This window comes from Drosophila kikkawai, chromosome 2L, assembly GCF_030179895.1.
Source record: "Drosophila kikkawai strain 14028-0561.14 chromosome 2L, DkikHiC1v2, whole genome shotgun sequence".
Taxonomy (NCBI): Eukaryota; Metazoa; Arthropoda; class Insecta; order Diptera; family Drosophilidae; genus Drosophila; species Drosophila kikkawai.
The window spans coordinates 16,936,117-16,955,653 of NC_091728.1; the positions used below are offsets into that span (position 1 = coordinate 16,936,117).

Consider the following 19,537-nt stretch of genomic DNA (forward strand, 5'->3'; position numbering starts at 1 on the left):
AGGGTTCAGAGGGGATGTGCTTATGTCCGAAAAGAAAACCCCAAAAGCCAAGCAAACCGCACCGCAGTCGGAGAAACTTTTTTCCGAGTCCATGCACACATCCTTCCATCATCACATATTGCCCTTGTCTCCTGCCCCTTGGTTCCACCCACCACCAGCTCTCTGCGGTTTCTTTGTCTTTTGTGTGAGCTACGCTTTATCTCTTTGCCCCCTGCCGTTGCTGCTTTCACATCTCCTTGGTCAGCAGTAGGAAATTATTCATGGCATCTTCAACTTGAACTTCCTGCGGCTTCCAAGGGGTTGGTGGTGCTTTCCTAAACTCAATGTTTAATTGCCGTTGCAAAAACATTAAGAGCACCAGCGACGACAACAAACGGGCCACAGAGCGCTCTGGAAATGTATATTAAAATATTTTTTAAGTGGGTCAAAGGGTTGAGAAATGTCAGAAATGTAGACTAAATAAAGAAGAAGATGTAGATGCGTTTAGAAGATAAATATAACATATATAAATATGTATAAATATTATTATTATTTAAAGTTACTTCTTTTACAACTCTCACCATAATCATGCCTCTAAAATTTACCTGTAATCTGTGTATTTGAGAAATTCAAAAGCTGCATCCTCAAGGCTTTCCTGTCTCTCCTACACCGTGATGCAATGAGGAAAATAAAACTTTACTCATTTTTATTTTAAGTCTTCTGTTGGCGCTTTTATGTCCTTAAAGTCCTTCCATTCAGCAGACCTTCCTTCCATCCTGTGCTTGAGTGCTTTTGTCATTTTGAAAAAGGCAAACATTATTGGCTCAGTGAGATAAGCTCCGACTGTAAACTATTTTTCTTGCATTTACGTGACGCTCTCCACCGCCCCTCACCCGCTGGCAACCGCAAAATGCGAAAAATATTATGCCTTATCCATTTTAATAGTCAATCGTTTTGTCATTTCGCTACTCTGCCGCCTGCTTGAGTAAGGGAAAAATTAATTTTATTTTAATGCCCGATGCGGGGATTTGTGAAGGGGTTTTGTCCTGTTTTTCCGTTCGCCTGAATGGGATTTCCAAGGATTTTCCTTATCAGTGATGCGGGATCGCTGTGCCTTCGGTGTGTTGTCAGGTGTGCTATACCTTTTTTTCTGCTCCTTTATTTTGCCTTATTTATTGCGATTTAAGTGAGTTGTCAAGCTGGAATAAAGAAAGTGCGATACGGGGCAGGGGGTGGTGTGTGTGTGGCTAAAAAGAAGAGAAGAGTTTTCCACAGCCAACGCAGGGGTAACGGGTAATAGGAGGGTTTGTGGCCATCGTGTGGTTATCTAATGTGATTTTAATTGAAAAGATAAAGACTGTTGATGGTGCGGTTAGGGCAACTGGTTTTACCATGAGCTCGGTTACTCGCAGATTATTTAAAGATATCTGAAAGGACTTTGAATGAATGGCTTTTATTCAAAGCAAATAAATTAGTGTGTTCAAGCTAAACGAGCTGAAAATAAAAGTTAACATATTCTTTTAATTAAGAAACACTTCAAAAACTAACCAGTTCCTTCAAGCATACAAATCACCAGCAAACGACTGAAAAATGTTAAAATTGTTTGTAAATAGTTGTAACTTTCGTTCAGCTATCAACTGAAAGTGGGTCCAAAAATTAACAAAAAAAGAATAAAAAGAAGAAGGGGAAAATAATGTTACCCACTTAATGAACTACTTTAAATAATTTTCCTACTGAAAATTATTTTCATTTACTAAACTTTGTCGTCGCATCGTCGTCTTCGCTAGCTGCTCATAGACGTCCTGCCAGCCATCCGGTCCTCCTGCTCGTCCACGGTATTCCTTCTCGGCCAGCGCCACGACTTTCAGGAACGCCTTAACTCTCTCGCTCAATGGCAACTTTAGCATCGTTAACAATTTGGCAAGATTTAAAAATGGCAGCAATTGAGGGTACGAGGTGAAGAAAGAGCGAGATTCGGATGAGCAGCGAGGAAGGACGGAAGCGGACTCCAAATAAAAATATCACTTTACTGTGTCGCCCGACAACGTCGAAATCGCTGCCAAGGACGGGGTAATTTATCAAGACAAAAACCAAGCAACAGACGGAAGACGGGGTACGAGTGCGACAGATATATAAGCCAAGGATTCACTGTAAGAAAGCTGTGTCCAAACTAAGGATGCTCTCAGGAAATTAGGAAAGAATTTCATTAGATGTTAAATTTAATATTAAATTTATAACTTTAATGAACACTGTGAACTTTGTTGAAGAGTAGTTATCTAGTGCCTTTGAAAAAAATAATAAAACTGATTTCAAAGGATTTTTTATATATATATAAGAAATATTGATATGAAATCGATAAAATATAAAGGTAAAGTATTCTTAATGGAGGTGTTTGGTAAAGTAAAAAAACAAAAACTAAAATTTCATAACTTTATTAAATTAAAGACAGAAGTAATAAATAAACACTCGTTTAAAACTACATTTAATTTAAAGAACAAGGAAATAGAAATACATGGTAAAGCAAAAAAGGAGGAAATAATTAATATTACGTATACGTAACATTCAAGGAAATATATTTATAATTTCTGATGTATACATTAGGGAAAGTACGGAAAAATTAACAGAAATATATAAATTGGAACCAAAGTACAAATTTATTAATGAAAACGCTTAATAAAAGGATTTTTATAACAGCTATCAAATATTACGTATACGCAATGTTTCAATAAAAAGCACATCCACATAAAAATATGTTCAATTATCTAAAAATATTATTTTTTTAATAATTATCTCTTATCCTAAGTAAATTTTTTTTAAGAAATTTAAAAAACACACCTAAATAGCTCAAGCGACTTTCCCCTCAGTGCAGAGATGGCAGCAGAAGATTGCTAAAAGTAGCTGTCTGGGGGAGGAAAGAGTGTAAGTAAGAAGAGGCTTTGAGTCTTTGGTTACTTTCTTAATTTCATTTACGCAATAGCAGCGACGCCAACTGAGGCAGCGGCAACTTTACAGCTTCCTTTGGACTGTTTTGTTTTTCAATTTGGCCCTGGCGATGGAAACTTTACCAAATACATCTCAAAAGATAGCCAACAGCAGCAACAACAGCCAGAGACGAGAGCATCAAGAGCAACAACAACATTGGGGGGAAAGACGTGCAAAGTTTCTATTAAAACGGATTTAATTATGTAATGGAATCATGATAAATTTCGCGCAACGTGAAAAGTGTTTGGCCAACTGCTTCTCCCTCCCCGACATTCCCGGCAGCCTCGTCGACGTCTCCTTGGTTGGCCAAGTTGTAGCACAAGACACAAAGGCCAAGAAAAAGCTGGGCCAAGACAAAAACTTGTACAAGTGGAGAGGCCCAAAAACAGTGGCGGCAGATATCCAGAGATAGATGGATAACGGGGGCTCGGTCAGAATCCTTGAGACCGTGTTTCGGTGTCTATGATTTATATGGAGTAGTTTAATTAACGATGCTCATAACTAGTGGTTGAAAGTTTCCGTTTCCGGGTTATATTGTTTTATTTCCTGCGTTGGCGTGAAGAGTTTATTCTTCCTCGATTTCCTATCTAAAGGGGCGCTGGAAATGTAGAACAATAGTTTTCTTTATTAGCTGGTGTATTTTTAATTTTTCATAATTTATAAAAGTTTTTAAAGTTTACCCAAAGTGAAAACTTTTAGGTATTATCATATTGAAAATATACATTATTTTAAGGACATTATACACTTCCTTCTAGCTCTATAATCCTTGTTGCTAAATAAGCATTTTCTTAATTATCTGGAAACAAAACCTGAAACGAAATGTTCCTTTATAAGCCACCACACAGAAATATTTGTGCGTTGCTCCTGATTAATTAAAATGCAGTCATAACTTTGTTTTTCTCGGGAGTTCCCTAATATGCAACTTCTTCCATTTCTGTAAATATTTCTGTGGGTGTTTGGGGGAATGTCTGTTAGAGTGCATTATTCTGTAATGCACGCAAAAGCCCCACAGTCGGTATATTCATATATGTGTATGCTTATTTGTTTGTTGCTCTGCAAGGCTTCTTTTGTTCGCTTGCCATGCTAAATAATTAACATTTGTGAAGTTTTTGTTTCGCTCTCAGCGCCCCAAAATGGAATTCTTTTCATGTACTTCTTTGGTCGTAATTAACATTTCAAGACCAGAAAAACAAATGCACCATCAGCAGCAGCAGAGCAACAAAAGAAATTTAGATCCGAATACAATGTGGGGCGAAAAACAAAAGTTTGTTTTATTTAAGTTCCGTCCCCCAAAATCCCTGCTGCACCACCACTAATTGATTGTCATTTGCACCACAAATTAAAACCAAATCGATAAAATTTTATAGTTTTAATTCGTGGTAGTGGGATTTTAAGTCCGCATCGATTTTAGACTCTATTCTAAGTGGTTTTTCCTGTTTTACTTGCACCACTCAATGGTTTTAGCAAGTAAAAAAATTCAAAGGTGATCAATTATTTACTCCTAGCATTTAGAAATGCAATACTTGGCTAGATTCGTTCTCTAAAATTCGATGGAAATCAAATCTAGGCCATATTTACTTTTAATTTATTCCGCAGCCCTTCTTCGTATGGATGGCACACTGTAGCCACTCCAATTTAGATACCAACCCCCACACATGTGCTGAAACGTACACATATTTAGTTTATTCATTCGTACCACACATTCATTAGCAGAGCTGCCTTTTGTCCACATCCTTGGCCACAAATTCACTAACATTTTTTACCGCATTGTCATTTATTTGCTACTCGCTTTTAGCTTTTCTACCTTTCATTGTATCTGTTTTGTGGTCCGCCACTTCCGCCTCCTTCTTTTGCTCCTCCTGGTTTATTCTTCTCACTCATTTGCCCATCCTTGCATAATTTCCATTCTTCTATTTTTTTTTTGCTCTCCGCCGGCCGCTTAATAACGTTTTAATTGTTGTTGTGGGCTTTGACCGTGGGGGACCGTTCCCACGCAGATCTGCCCCCGACCCCTTTACGCCACATCTCCATGCCGCTCAGCATTTTTATTATCATAATGAGTATGCGGTAAGGGGTTGGCGGGGGTCTGCTCTGTACACTACAAGAAATAGGGTTTTCGAAATAAAATTCTAAGAGTTCGAATACCATTGTAAGGATTGTGTTATAACTAGAAAAGAATATTTTTACAATCCCTTACTTCAAAGAAAACTCTGACAGGTGTAATGTTTTATTTATATTACATAAATTCATTACATATCCTTATTTTTTCTAGTGTATTTTGTGTCTGTGTGTGCTGAAAGGAGTGTTGCATAATGTGGTCGCCAGGACGCCGAAAAACCATTTGAAATTATGCATGCCGCGGTATTATTTCTAGCCTTTGTTTTCCGCGTTTCTCTACCCGACTCGCTATTTTCCTTTTTTTTTATTGTAACTTTTAACTTTTTTCGGGACAGAAGCTGGGAAATAAATTCAAGTTGCTTTTGCGAGTCTATTTAGATTTTGAAAACAGCTTCACGACTCGCTGAGTTTATTACCATGAGTTTAAAGCGACTCTGCCGGCTGTCTGCTTATCAAGTTGCCATTAAATCTCCCGCTTAAACATCCTCCAATCCCCTGCCACGCCTCGCTGATAAGCGAAATTTCAGCGCAAATTTATTTGATGTGTTTTATTGTGTTGTTAAATTTCGCGTGGCAGCTAAAGAAAAAAAAAAAAAACAGACAAACAACTGGAGAACAGCAAAAAAGCCGCTGCCTTACTTGGCCCTATCAGCCGGGCCGTTTATCATTCTCCGAAGCTCCTTCCAAATGGCGCTCAGCTGTTCGCCTTCGAGTCCTTCGCTCACCTGGCTTGGCTGCCTGTCGCCAAAGTTCATTAAATGCGCCATGAATTCCAAATGCCAGCAGGGCTGAACTTAAAGTTGAAATGGGACTCGATATCCGTTCCGGGTGAATCTTCAAACAGCAAAAAAAAACTGCAGCTAAATGGAGTTTGTTGTCACAGTAAATGAAGGGGAATGGATTAGACTTTGATGGAAGATTGCAAATCCTATTGATGGAGTTAATTTAATATTTTTAACATTTTATAAAATTTACTTCGAACTGTCTTCCCCCAATAATTTCCAGCTTTCTTTAATTTCAGTAAATTCGTTTAGCGATTTCCTTTCAGCCAATTTCTTTACAAAATGCAATTTCTTAAGAGCAGATCGATTAAGTGAAGTTTCCCCGTTTTATGTCCTTTTCCGTTTCCCCCAACCATGACAAAAGTATTCCAATATTAGCCATCATTCCGGGCTAGACCCTCCCGCTTTAGACCATAAACAAGCCATTATCGGGAGACCGAACAAAAGTCGAGCCAAAAAATGCAGCTGGCTTCGTTTGGATTATCGTTTATTGCATTATTTTTATGCGATGAACGCGCGTCGATTAGAAAACTAAAAATGTATTTCGCATTTCGCTGGCTGGCTGGCTGGCTACCACTGCCGCTGCTGCTGAGTGGCGAAAAGCGAATGAAATGCAATAAAAATGAAACAGAAATGAGAACTCCTCACGAAGGACCACTGCCACTGACTGGGTAGTGGGAAAAGGCAACAGGGAGATAGAAGGGAAAAGGCAAAACGAGCGCGGAGCAAATGGCAATCGCATTTGGCGCATTGCACTTTCCAGGCAACAGCAGCAGCAACATTTAGCAGCAGCAGCAGACACACAGCAGGGCACAGCACAGCAACTATCAGCAGTTTACAACAATATTGGCACCTCCACTTGGCTAACTTGGCTAACTGTGAAATTGTGGCCCATAAAACGTGAGCATTGCAGCGGAAAAAATGGCGGGACTTTTCGACTATCAAATATCCGGCGCTCACGGTAAAATGATTGTGCCAATAAAGAGCAAGTCGTAGTGGAAAATAAATTTAAATATATAAATATACCTTTTTGCTATACATTTATTTTATTTTAAAGGTTCATTATATGAACTAAATAAAATTAAATAAAATGCTTTAGTTAAATATAAATAAAGGATATGTATACTGCATAAATTGCTTTATTGCCTTAACAAATCTCATTAAAGGAGTATTACTTGTTTAACACAAAAAGTTGAATAAACATTTAAAAAAACAAAGAAAGAATAAACATAAATAATATATATTTTTAAACACCCCCATAAAGGTCTTAAGCTTTATATATTTGGGATTAAATTAATTCTTAGTTTTAAATAATATTAAGTAAAATTAATTTACCCAACGAATTTTATATTGCTGTCTTCCCCATGCCCAGAAATACCCATTAATTCAGCGAGTACTTTTTGCTAACAAAGAAATTTCCAAATAAAGAAAAGAAAAACTAGCGGCTGGCCGGAAAGTATGCATGGGAAAATGTAAGCAACCATTCGACCGTCTAACCTGCAACTCCTCGGCAATTGCCAAGCAGACAAAAATCTTGGCCGGCCACATGGCGTATACGTGTTAATTTAGCGCAACGATTAGACACTGTGCGCTCTCTAGCTCTCCGTCTCCGTCTTCGTCTCCGTGTCCGTCTCGGTCTCCATGGCCCCGTGCGCTTCCTCCGACAATTGCAGTTTGGTAAATTGCCCGTTTGCTTGGCACAATAATAAATTTCAACACTGGCTCCTGTCAGTCAATGGCCAGGGGCTGAGCGGGGCTCATGCCGCGGCCGGTTAGGCTGGCCCGGTAAGTGCATTTCAGCCGAAAACGTTTTCAATTTGGCCCGAGTCGGTCCATTTTTGGGCTAAACTCGACACAAAACACTATATTTTGCCGGACTATAAGTAATGATGTGACGATTTGGCAGTAACTAAACGAGGATGGGTTTTTGATCCCCAGCGTGGGCGTTCCTTGATTTAGTTCATTGGCCCCAAGGATACGTTTTCCTAAAGGAATTTTCATTGCAGGTGCAATTCAAGGCCTCCTTTTTGTAGGTTGTATATTAAAGTACGGGTATAGTTCAAACTGTGATTTATTATTATTTTTAGATATAAAATCGCTTTAAAGTATTGTAAAAATATTACGTATACGTAACATTTTCATATAGTCTCTTACAATTTTTTTAAATAGGTTTTGGGCTCAATTGTTAATTGATTAGTTAAAAATAAGAAGGTTTAGTTCCCCCTATTCCTAGATATACCAAAATATCTACCCATATGTCCTTGCCTACCCATAGAGTATCTCAAATGTTCAGCCATAGTTCTTGCTGAAATTTCGCCTTACTTTGTTTGTTTGTTGCTGCTGCTCTGTTGCCGTTAAATAAAATTTACTTTACCATGCACTTTGGGCTTACATTCTCTGAACTCAGCTTGTTTTCGTGTTTCTTCCCTCGACTTTTTGTTTCCTTTCGGCTGGGCAAAAGCAGCTCTCGGGTCGTTTGCCCAGTCTGATAAATTGTTTCCGTAGCGAGAGCGCTGCACGTAATTGCTGAGCGGATCGATGAAAAGTAGCTTAAGGATGCCAGACAAGAGTAAGTTGTTGTTTTTGTTGCTGAAGTTGCAGTTGCTGTTGCTGCTGCTGCTGCTGTTGCTGCCTGTGACAAGGCCAACTAATTTGTACACTTCATTCGAGAAACCAAACGACAGTTGGCATGAAAATAAGACAATGTTCAAAAGTGCCGAGCCAACTTAGTGTAACACCCAACTTGGGTCTGGGACAGTGCTGGCAACCAAAGAAAGTACTTAAAAATAAAATTAAAAAAGTGATAGGGATAATACAATAAATTATTTAATTACCATAAGACATTCAGTGATTATAATCTCAATAAAAAAATACCAACATAAACCATGTATAATACTTAAATAACCAAGCTATTCAATCAGTTCTGCTGGATTTATAATATGGAATATTTAAAAGCCAATAACCTCATTTTTAAACAATTGTAAGGAAGACAGATGATCAGCACTGGTGTGCAATGTAATGCAATTTCATGTCAAAAACTAACACAGACGACAGGACTCACTGGCAAACTTTAAAGTGATATTTTTGTGTCGGTTAGTGCAGCACCACCTGTCCTGCTGTCTGTATATCCTTCTGCCAGCTTCGTGTTCCGTGGCCTGCTATGTTGTTGTCGCTCCTTGGTTTTTGCTGTCACTGCAGCAGAAATAGCAGCAACAGTAGCAGCAAAAGAGAGCCCAAGGAGCAGGAGTCGAAGCACCGGCACCAGCACGAGCACCAGTATCAGCAGACAGAAGTGCCAGTCATGAGGCCGCAAGAAAACAAACTTCAGCCGGCTTCCTGTCGCTTTACTCTCCTTTTGCTCCTTCTCATCCTCGACCACAGCTCACGACGCTTACTTCCGCTTTTGAGTGTTAAGCAACGCACACAAACGGCAACACATTTGCACTGAGGAAAAATGTTAAGTAAATTGAGTCCACAATTTGAATAAGATTTAAGCACAAACTTTTAATCTATAAAAAATATTTTTAAAAGGAATTTTTTATTAACATCTTGTTATGTTTTTTTATATAAAAGACTTATGAAATTATTCCCTTTACCAAATGGTGCACCTTATTGGCGGATTCAAAGTTGCATTAGCTGGACAGCTAAAGGTTTCTCCAAAGGCCTTCAGATTGCTCACCGACGCGTGGAGGGACACATCGTTCGGATCGCCCAATCCGTAGTAGTTGCCAATGAGAAGCTGCGAGAAGTTAAGCAGGAATAACTGCTCCAGGGGAACCTTGAAGAAACAGGGCTGATCCTTGCTCAGCGTGGAATCCTTGCCAAAGTAGCTGTCGTAGACCAGTTCCAAAGCAAGCACATCAATCACTCGGTAGCTTATAGCGCGCGTTTCGGTACGATTTAGGCAGGATATTCCATCGATGTAGCCCTGATGTTCTTCGAAATTCCCCAACAAAGTACTATTGTTGCCCAGGCTGTCGAAGGACAGATAATACGGATCGTAGTATATCAATATCTCACCGGCTATAAGATAGCCCAGGTAGCTCAGCTTGAAGACATCGTGCATTTCGGGCGAAAAGTAAGGCTCCTGGAGAATTAGATAAGGTAGAATGATCATGTTGTTAGTCTCATAGAAAGTGCCCTCGGTAGCGGCATTTAGTTGGCTGTGGAAGAGGTAAAACTCTTTGCCCCTGGGTATTGGGCGATCAAGCTGCTCCAAAATCTTTCGATTCAGATGCTCCAAAACTTTCAATTGAGCTTCGGCGTAGTCCAAATTCGTGTTTAAGTTGAGATCCGAGTAGAAATTAGTGACAAAGCTGCGCTGGTCTTCAACATTGGGCAGGTTTCCCACCCTCACGGTCATGGCGCTCAGCTTCTCCTGCAGATGTTGGACCTCGGCCGAGGTAAGGTTCAGACGATTGTCTGCGAGTCGAGCCATGAAGGTGTTCGAGATGATCTTGAATATACGCTGGACTTCCTCAACATTCCGCTGTAGCTCCTCCTCTCCGAAGTGAAGATTCTTGTAGAGAAACTCGCTGGCTGGCTGCATAAGAACACCCACGGCGGCAGCACACATGGCAGGATCTCCGTTGGATTCACTGCCATCCATACTCTTCAGATAGCGAATGAAGCCGACCACCAGGTGAGTGGCCACCACTTCGCTGTCGTATTTCTCGATTACATTCTTCAAACCCTCTAGGTAAGTAATTTGTAATACCTCCAGCTCGAAACCGGAGTCGATTGAGCTGCCCAGTACGATCTCGAGGTAATGCCCAATGGAAATGCTGGTCCGCTCCTCAAACTCTTCAGTGGTCATATATTGTACCAAGCTGTTGTCTTCTTCGGCCAGTTTCTGTAAATCACTCTCCAGATCTGTAATGTTGCTGGCCAGGAGAGCGGCCTTCTCCCTGGAGACCTTGAGGGAAATCAGAAGCTCTTCCGTATCGGATACTTCTGGAATCGTTTTTATAGGGTGGCTGCCCAAACTAATTAACAACTGGCTGCTGTCATTCGATTTCGTGGTCAGGTCCATGGGTATAAGAAAGTTCTTGAAGCCAAAGCGACGGAGACGGGCTAGGGTAACCAGCCACTGGAATCGTTCCTGGGGCCACTCACCTCCTCGGGGCGTGAACTGGGGCCAGGGAAGGTCAAGGTTCGGTGACACTAGCTGCAAGTAATGCTTCCAAGAATGGGTCTTCTTGGGAGCTGTACTGCAGGTGTTGTACAACTGCCACACCTTCTCCTCCACACTGGACTCATCGATGAAGTTCGTGTCCTTTAGATCATCGAACAGCTCCTGCAACTGTTCATTGTATTTCTGGACAGCTACGTTTTGCAGTGAGTACACATTTTCGCCCTCATGAACCTCCAAGAACTTGCCGCTGGAGAACTTCTGAAAGTCCTCGCAGGGATCGGCGCTTCTGTCCATACGTTGAAGGATGAGGCTCAGGGCACCCTCGTTAGAGCTGGCTGCAAGCCCAAGCAGCGACAATAGACACACGATGCGCGTAAGTCTCTCCATCTTCACAAACTAACTAAGGCATTGGGCAGAAAAAACGTACAATTTTAACCCGCTGCTCAGAACGTTGATAGTGTAGGGTCAGCACGAGAGGCCCTCGGCTGATAACAGGGCAACGCGTGTTTAGCTTTCGGCAAATACTTTAATCTATTTAAAGTTTTTTGCCGACAACAAATAAGATCTAAAGAGGCAGGGCCCTGGGGACCGAAGTACTTGAAATCTTTGAAGATTAAACAAATCACAGAGTCGTCGTTTAGTAGACATTAATCATTTATACAAAAATAGCTATATTTTTTAAGAGATCCGACTTTAGTTCTTAAGTATTAACTTTAAATTCTCTAAAATTGTTATTTATTTGTATTTTATTTGAATAATTTTTGTTGTATGTTTAATAATAATACCTTCCTTGTGTTCTTTATTATTATTTTTTTCACGACAATGTTTATTAAAAATTATTATTCATAAATTTCTTAAGCATCTTTTGCACAGTGCACACTCACACCCAATTATTTCGTTGTCCTTTGACATGCATGTCTGGGTCTTTAGCTGTTCAACCTGTCTGCTGTCTGCCGCTCTTCTCTGTGTGCAGTTTTTTGTCATTTTGGGTTCTTTCCCTACTATTATTTTTCTTGCACCGCCCGAAGGCCCTTGAAGTTATGACAAAACCTGCCACGCCTTCGCCACACGAAGTCGTCCTGCCACTGCTTCTGAGGCTCATGCCAGGATCCTCCACCTTTGACAGCCCAAGAGAATACGAAGTAAGGCGTAAGGGCATGCGGCGTTAAAGGTGATTCACTTGTTTGTTGCTTGTTTGCTTGCAATTTGTTGCCATAATTTTTGTTCTCGCGCTTCTGGATCTAGATTTCTGCCAAAGCAGCAGGCCGGCTGGCAGTGCAAGTGGAAATTGTTATGGCAACGCATTTGATACTCAAAGCGGGTGGAATTTTCTTTTAGATGTTGCTTAAAGGGCAAATATTTTACAGATTTATTTTCCATGAACTGACTTCAAGTACAGAGAGGAAGTGAAATAATTTAATTAAAGCTGTAAGTAATAATTTTATTATATTTATAAATAAGTTTATTACCCACCTTCTTCCCATATAGTACAATTTATTTTGCTACAACCGGATCTTGTTTTTATTGTGTTTATGCTGCGTATACGTGATATTTTTTAGCCTGCATTCATCCGCGTCTCAGCTGCTGGGGTCGGTGAGAGCGTTTCAGAATACTCACCATTTTGGTGGCCATATCAATTTCAGAATCGCTTGCCTTTGGCCCACATTATCGTTAAAATTGTATTGGATTGGTCCAGGATGCTTTGCTGACCAACTGGATAACCGAATGGCTATTGTGGCCCCAAGTCAGGGCCAGATTGAGCTTTCCAGTATCCTTTTTCCATCGTCTGCATTCCGTTTTGCCATATATATATAAATATATATGAATCTAGCCGTATGTGGACGCGTGCGTTTATAGATTTTCCGTTATAGCCACACGAACTTCTTCTTAAAATGCAATTTTCAAGATTTTTCTTTTCCTTTTCAGCTCGTTTGGCTGGCGCCATTTTAGTCCGTAGTCCTTGCCCGCTGATTTTAAGCCTTCCCTTTTGGATGGGACGCCATCCCATCTTCCCCAACCCTTCCTCAACAGCCTTCGACTGGCCAGCTATGGCCACGCCCCATTTGCCTCCGCTTGCATGTGTCAAAAGGTATTTTTTATGTTCAGTTTCGTGTTTTCCAGCATTTTTCCAACGTTTTATTTTTCTTTCTCGTTCGTTTGGTTCGCAGGACATTCGAGGCACACGAAGCAGGAGCCGGGGCAGCAAGAGGACTCTCCTGAAGTCCCATCTTGTGTGCAGGTAATGTGGCACTTGGCTAAAATGGTGTGTGAAATTTTATGCGAAACGGCTTAAGATGTTGTTGCTGTGGCCGGGCGTTGTTGCCGTGCTTGTTGTGCTGATATTTCTGGAACGGAACACAATCATTCTGCTATGTTGCACATAAAAAGTTACGTTGAGTGGCAGTATATATGTATAAATCCAAATACATATATGTATGTGTGCAGGGGGGGAATACAGCATAGTAGTTTCCGAGTTCGGTTGGGTTTTCCCTCTGTTCTCTGACCAAAGCTCGACTGCTGATGATGACATTTTCGTTTTTGGTCACTCGGATTGGCAGCTACAAAAAAGGCAAAGAAATCCCTAAAAAAAAGATTAGTTAGCTCGGTAGGGTTTAGTTTCAGTTCAGCTTCTTTTCGCATTTTCACATTTTGGTACGGACTTGAGTCAATGCTGTTAGTTTGGATTCTGGCAATGGCAAATGGCCTGAGAATGAAACTCGATTCTGATTGCGTTCCCTTTTATTCCTTTTTTTCCTCTCACTTTTTATAATGGAAACATTTTTCGTATTGTTATTGATTGTAGAGAACGGTAGCGCAGGGCAAAATGTCTCTAAAAAACATTACAAATATATATCTTAAATAACTTTATGCTTAGAAAAATGACAACATATTTCTTTTTAAAATTTTATTATTATTTTTCCCCACCAAACATCTATATGAAAATATTCAATTAGCCGGCGAAAACCAAGCTTTCGGCCAACAAACATGATGACTGCAATTTGAAATAGCAAACAATGTGACAAATAGGAAATAACCTATATTTAATTTTTGATAAATTTATTAATAGCAGTCGCAATACTGCAACACAGCAATCGAAGTCCAAGTTTGGCATAATAATGATAAAAAAACTAACTAAAAGCCCAATACTCCTTCTCGTTAGTGTACCCTCAATGAGACTAATTTTTATTTAATTTTCTCACCTGTTTTCAGGGCAAATAAGTTCGCATTTAAATTCACATTTGAAATACACATGCATTTCAATTAGTTTTTACAGAGTTTTTTATCTCGAAAAACGAGTGCTTTCACTTTTTTAATCAATATGTATTTGGATGAGAGAGCGAACAGCGTTTTACATGTCAAAGGAACGTTGGTCCGTGTCCGTGCGGATAAAACAACTCGATTCGGTGCGGAACAGGACACATGGGAATGTGGAGTCCTGGGGGCCTTCGCCGGAAATGGCTGTTTGTCTAACGCGAATTTTCGTACATTCGTATTTTCGTGTCGTCGGGCTTTTTTGATGTTTTACTCCGGCGCGGACTCGTCAATTACAGCAAACAATGACAAGCATCATCATCATCAGCATCAAAGGGAGGTTGTGTCAGTGGCGGCGGCAGGCGATCACCTTGCACAGGTCTGACAGCGCCATCATATTTTCCAAATTGCTTGTAAAAATAGCTGTTAATTGCACGTGCGAAAAGGGTTCTCTTCGAATCAGTAGGCACTCAGAATTTAAACACGGTTCGGGATTAATTCAATTAAACTGGGAACGGGAGGGAGGGGGAAAAGCGACGGGGACTGGGCTGAAAAGGCCAAATCTACTTAGCTTCTGATTTTGATGTTGGTTTTCGGCTGCCATGCTCTTGCTTTCGACACTCTTAATGGATAGGCGTAGCAAAATCATTAATTATGTTTTCAATGGAAAGTACGTGTCACTCTCTGGATCAGAGAGTGGCCGGGAAATGGGGAGACAATATGGGAAAGTCATTAGGGCCATATTAGCATATTTAAATTTTAAGCCATCATTAAAAATGTAGCCGTAAGTCGATAAGCACCCATATTTAACGAAGCCGAAATGGTTTTTAGTTCTGCCTTTTCGTATTCCAAATAGTTGATACAATTTTAAAAACCAATAGTTAGATTTCCAGCAGAGGGTAATCACCTCTATATATACGTGAAGAAAACTATTATTTCTGTAGATATTTATTATTTACAGGCAGAAGTATCTAAATGTATGTACTTCCCATTGAAATATAAGCACTGCGATGTGCATAAATCGGTTTCCGGGTTTCCTTAACCCGAATAAAGTTGAAGTCATCATCGATGCCCAGAAAATATGTTGGAAGTAAGCCACGCCCCTTCACGAAAGTCTGGCCGCGGTAGTTGGCCTGAATGCCATAAGATTCCAGAATATTCGCCGACTCCTCGGTTACATGAATGTGACCCGACTGACCTGTCATCTCCATCCGCGCCGCCATGTTCACCGGATCACCCCAGATGTCGTAGTGCGGCTTCGAGGCGCCGACGATGCCGGCCATTATCTCACCGCTGGATATCCCGATGGTTATCTTCCCGTCACTTAACTTGTATCCCTTGACGATGCCGTTGTAGGCCTTGTTGCAGCTGGCCAGGGTTTGCATGAGGTCTAGGGCAAACGATGCCATTACAAAAACCACCTCGTCGTGATCCTCACCCGAATGGGAGTGCCTGCCTAAGAGGAGTGTTGTGATGTGATATATGTTAACATATAATGACAATTGCCATAGATTACTTACCTTTACCCGCCGACCGCGGTTTTAGTGGCTTACTGGTAGAACCAGCAAAGTTCACATCCAAACCACAAGCTGCCATATACGTGCAATTGACGATTTTGATTTTCTCAACCGCGTAAAACTCCCTGTAGTACAATAACTGCATTCGAAGATTATACTAACAAAAAAGAAGTAATTAATAATATTGATACCACTTACCAGCACATCAAACTGGGTAATAACCTCATTGAGAATCTGCAAGCTGCTTAGGTTGATTTCAAAGTTCGTTAACATGGCAAACATGACGGATACCATTTTATAACTTTCATAATAGAGTTCGTTTTGGGATAATGAGCTAAGATATATGTCGACTGTAAAATATAAGAAAATGATCATAACGTAACATTCCCTTTGTAACTCCGAATTCCATACAGACCAACATGACTGGGCAGAATATTATTGAGAAGAATTATGATCGAGCGATTAGTCATCAAGGCGTCATTCTGCTTCTTTTCCAACTGGACCCGCCAGCTTAAATATTTCGAAACCTTTTAAATACAATTTATGATTTATTAGGTCCCAACTTACCTAAAGCAAACTTTTTTGGAGAACTCGGTTTGACGAGCCTTAAAGTACATTGTGACAAAGGCAATAATTATTATGAAGCCATGGGAAAACTCTGAGGGAAACCATGGGTTCGTAGTGGTGCTGTGGTGGAAAACGAAATCGAACTTAATGAAAATTAATATAAAATATACGAAAACTTGACCCAGGGCCACAGAGGTCTTCAGCAGAAACGGGATGTGACAGAAGGTGAAGGTCATGCAAATCATGAGAGATAGCATTTCAGTGACAACCCAGGGATGAAAACATATTTGATTTATTTCGTTATCTTCATAATGATAGATCCTCTCATCGATGTATTGCTGAATGAATTGTTCGTAGCGGCAATCCACCTGATCGATAAATAAACATTACCTTATCTTAATCCAGGCAATAGAAAAACTTACCACAATGAGAGTTATTAGGACCCAATTCAATGCTATTGCGAACAGGTACGTGCAAATGCGAACGATCAGATTGCCCACGATTTTCTCATGGATGCAGAATATAATACAGCTAACGCAGTTATATGTATGCGGCTTGTTTTTCTTATTATATATAATCCAGCAAATCCATTTGTACCACGCAATGAAAGCCAGAATAGTCAGGGACAGAAATATACAGAAGTCGATTACAAAGCAATATTTGCAATCAGTGTTCATAGTATCAAAGATTTCGACGAAAACTAGGCTAAGGCCGGTAGCCCAAGCCAACAGCATATAGTACCTGAAAAAATAGTCCTTTTGCTTCAAATAGGCTGACTCCTTATCTGTGTCGTAGAAGGTCAGGCAGAAGTCCATTGACTTTTTCATCGGATATCTCGATTCCTTTTTTACCCATATGGAGTAAAGTGCCTTAAAGCTGTTGAGTCAGAGATTTCGTAATTAAAATATCTTAATCTTAATTCTCAACTATATTTCAGAATGCACTCACTTAATTCGTGTGACTGGCATGTTTCGATATTCTTCACGCAATTCCTCGTTGAGCACAGTGCTAACGCTTCTTGACAAACTCGCGTCGTCTTTGAAGCTCAACTTCATCTGTGCATCGGTGACGAAATCAGGGACATATTGTGAGCTGAATACAATTAGGAAGGTGACAATTCTATGCTTTTGTAAATGAGGATCCTTCATTGCCTTCTCAGGACCCTTCTGAATTGAGTATTCGCCCCTCGCCCCTAGATTTCTTAACACAGCTTCACTAATGTGCACGGCACCAGGAACGCCAGTTGACTCAAGGACATTGGCTATTGTGACGTCCGGCCCTTAATCAATTGAAAGTAAATAAGTCCCATGGGAGGAGATTAACCTGCTTACCCCACACGTCAAACTGCAGCTTAGATTCACCGATCACCCCTGCGTACAAAGTTCCGGAATGAATCCCAATGCGCATATTTATATCCAAATTTTGCGAAGCACTGGAAGATGGAAAGGTTTTAAAGTTGTAAATTAAATATAACAGACAGAGTCTCACCGCACTTCTTGAATATGGGCGATCATGGCAAAGCCCAGGGCCACAGCATTGTTCGCGTGATCGGGATCCGGATGCATTAGACCTGCCACGCAATAGTAGCAATCGCCCAGGAACTTGATGCGCTGTACACTGTAGTACTGGGCGGCTAAGTCAAATCTGGCGTAAAGGTCGTGCAGGGTGGTCACCAGCTTCTCCACGGTGAGAGTCGTTGTCAGGTGGGTGTAGTTCACCACGTCCGCATACAGAATGCTTACGTCCGAATGGATCTGTATGGCCATAGAGCGTCTAAAGACGTTGAAGTTATTTATTGGAGTGGAAGTGAGCTTCGTAGATAGAGTAATCCTTTTCTTAATGTCTTTCTGCAGGAGCTCTGAGAACTGAGAGGGCAGGATGCTGTCCAGAAGGATTTTTTCATGGCGTTGGGCATTGCGCAGAGAAATATCTTCCTTAATAAACTGGTGGCGGTCTATAAACGAGGAGCGCACAACCATATCATTAAGCACGCGGCAATAAATGCCGAGCATATTTATGCTCAGGTATTGGACAATTTTAAGGACCATACTGACGATGGCGGCTGCCCCATCAGTGGATCTAGAGGACAGGACCGTCATATCGAGAACAATATACATGATGGAGATCATAGACCCTAAAAAGATGGCGCCCTGGATGCACAGGATCGGCAGAAACAAGTAAGTTATGTACACAGCGTATGTGTCGTAGAACGAACCGCACCCCCAGTCATTGTAGTAATGGTGGTATAGGCTCTGGGTGAGATCTGCGAAACAAGTGAAGTTACCCCTGAAAAGATAAAGTTACCACACGGAACTCACCCCCACCCACCAAAGCCGAACAGGCCAACGCAGAACTGACAAACATTATCCACGTGTGCTTTTCAGTTAGCTTCTCCCAGAAATTAATGCTCAGAATGAGTACAAGGATCAGGCAGCTGCCTGAATAAATACCCACATCGAAGAAGACATACTTTTTATGCTGAAGATTATAAAGGTCGCGTGAGGACGAGTTAGGAACGTGAAAATGGATAGCTTACCTCACTCAACGTCGATATCAATATGCAATGAATAGCCGTTACGCCAATATGAAGTAAGCAGAACACGCGTACGTAACTCCTGAAGAGTCTTACCTGATAGGCATTAAATTCTCCCTCTACGCCGAGCTCCTTACATTTTTGCTGAGGGTGTTTGATTATTGAATGCGTACATAAATCTGACCTGGCTTCACAATTACCTTGAGGTAGACGCGGTCCCACGTCCTCTCCTCTAGATAATTGAGATCGCACTTGTTCGCCGAAGAAGACATTATTTATTTTATTTTCGTTAAATTAAATGGTGCACCGATTTGAATCTGTATTACCGCAGTGTTCAAATCTTTGACAGATCGAATTAGGGCTACCTGATTAAAAATAAAACTAGTTTTTTTTCAATGTTATTTTAAATTTGAATATAGGGAAGTGTGTTTGGAAAACAACTAGGTTAGTGAACGTTTATCTGAATATGCCAAACTCTTTTTACCACTATTAAAATTAAATACAATTTTTTTTTTAATATTTAATAATTTGTAATTTAGTATTTTAATATCGAATGAAAATATATATGACTTTTAGCAATCACTGGCTTTTGTTGCATAATCATTTTACATTGATAGATTCTTCGTAATTGCGCTATAGCGCTATAGCGCCGTTAATATATTAAAGTCAAGTA

At 40.5% G+C, this 19,537-nt stretch overlaps 2 protein-coding genes across 2 annotated transcripts; both read right to left on the reverse strand.

Annotated features, from left to right (window-relative positions):
• Positions 1 to 9,453: 9,453 nt before the first annotated feature.
• Positions 9,454 to 11,382, reverse strand: LOC108076859 (neprilysin-2-like). Its single transcript, XM_017169888.1, has one exon. The coding sequence runs from the start codon at positions 11,380 to 11,382 to the stop codon at positions 9,454 to 9,456; it is 1,929 nt and encodes a 642-aa protein (XP_017025377.1).
• Positions 11,383 to 15,177: 3,795 nt separating this feature from the next.
• Positions 15,178 to 19,250, reverse strand: LOC108076858 (adenylyl cyclase X E-like). Its single transcript, XM_017169887.3, has 12 exons — positions 19,065 to 19,250; positions 18,868 to 19,008; positions 18,650 to 18,809; positions 17,820 to 18,594; positions 17,663 to 17,763; positions 17,280 to 17,610; positions 16,754 to 17,207; positions 16,332 to 16,699; positions 16,180 to 16,274; positions 15,963 to 16,114; positions 15,768 to 15,903; positions 15,178 to 15,703 (listed from the first exon to the last, which is right to left on the reverse strand). Exons 1-12 carry the CDS (start codon positions 19,134 to 19,136, stop codon positions 15,219 to 15,221), a joined length of 3,270 nt encoding a protein of 1,089 aa, XP_017025376.1. The 5' UTR covers positions 19,137 to 19,250; the 3' UTR covers positions 15,178 to 15,218.
• Positions 19,251 to 19,537: the final 287 nt, after the last annotated feature.

What these genes read in the sequence shown, in the direction of transcription:
- LOC108076858 (XM_017169887.3), bottom strand. Translation starts at nt 19,136, where the DNA reads ATGTCTTCTTCGGCGAACAAGTGCGATCTCAATTATCTAGAGGAGAGG. An exon ending in TATTCTGCCCAGTCATGTTG is followed by an intron (nt 16,115 to 16,179) that starts GTCTGTATGGAA and finishes TATATTTTACAG; the next exon opens with TCGACATATATCTTAGCTCA. An exon ending in TTACCCAGTTTGATGTGCTG is followed by an intron (nt 15,904 to 15,962) that starts GTAAGTGGTATC and finishes CTTCGAATGCAG; the next exon opens with TTATTGTACTACAGGGAGTT.
- LOC108076859 (XM_017169888.1), bottom strand. Translation starts at nt 11,382, where the DNA reads ATGGAGAGACTTACGCGCATCGTGTGTCTATTGTCGCTGCTTGGGCTT.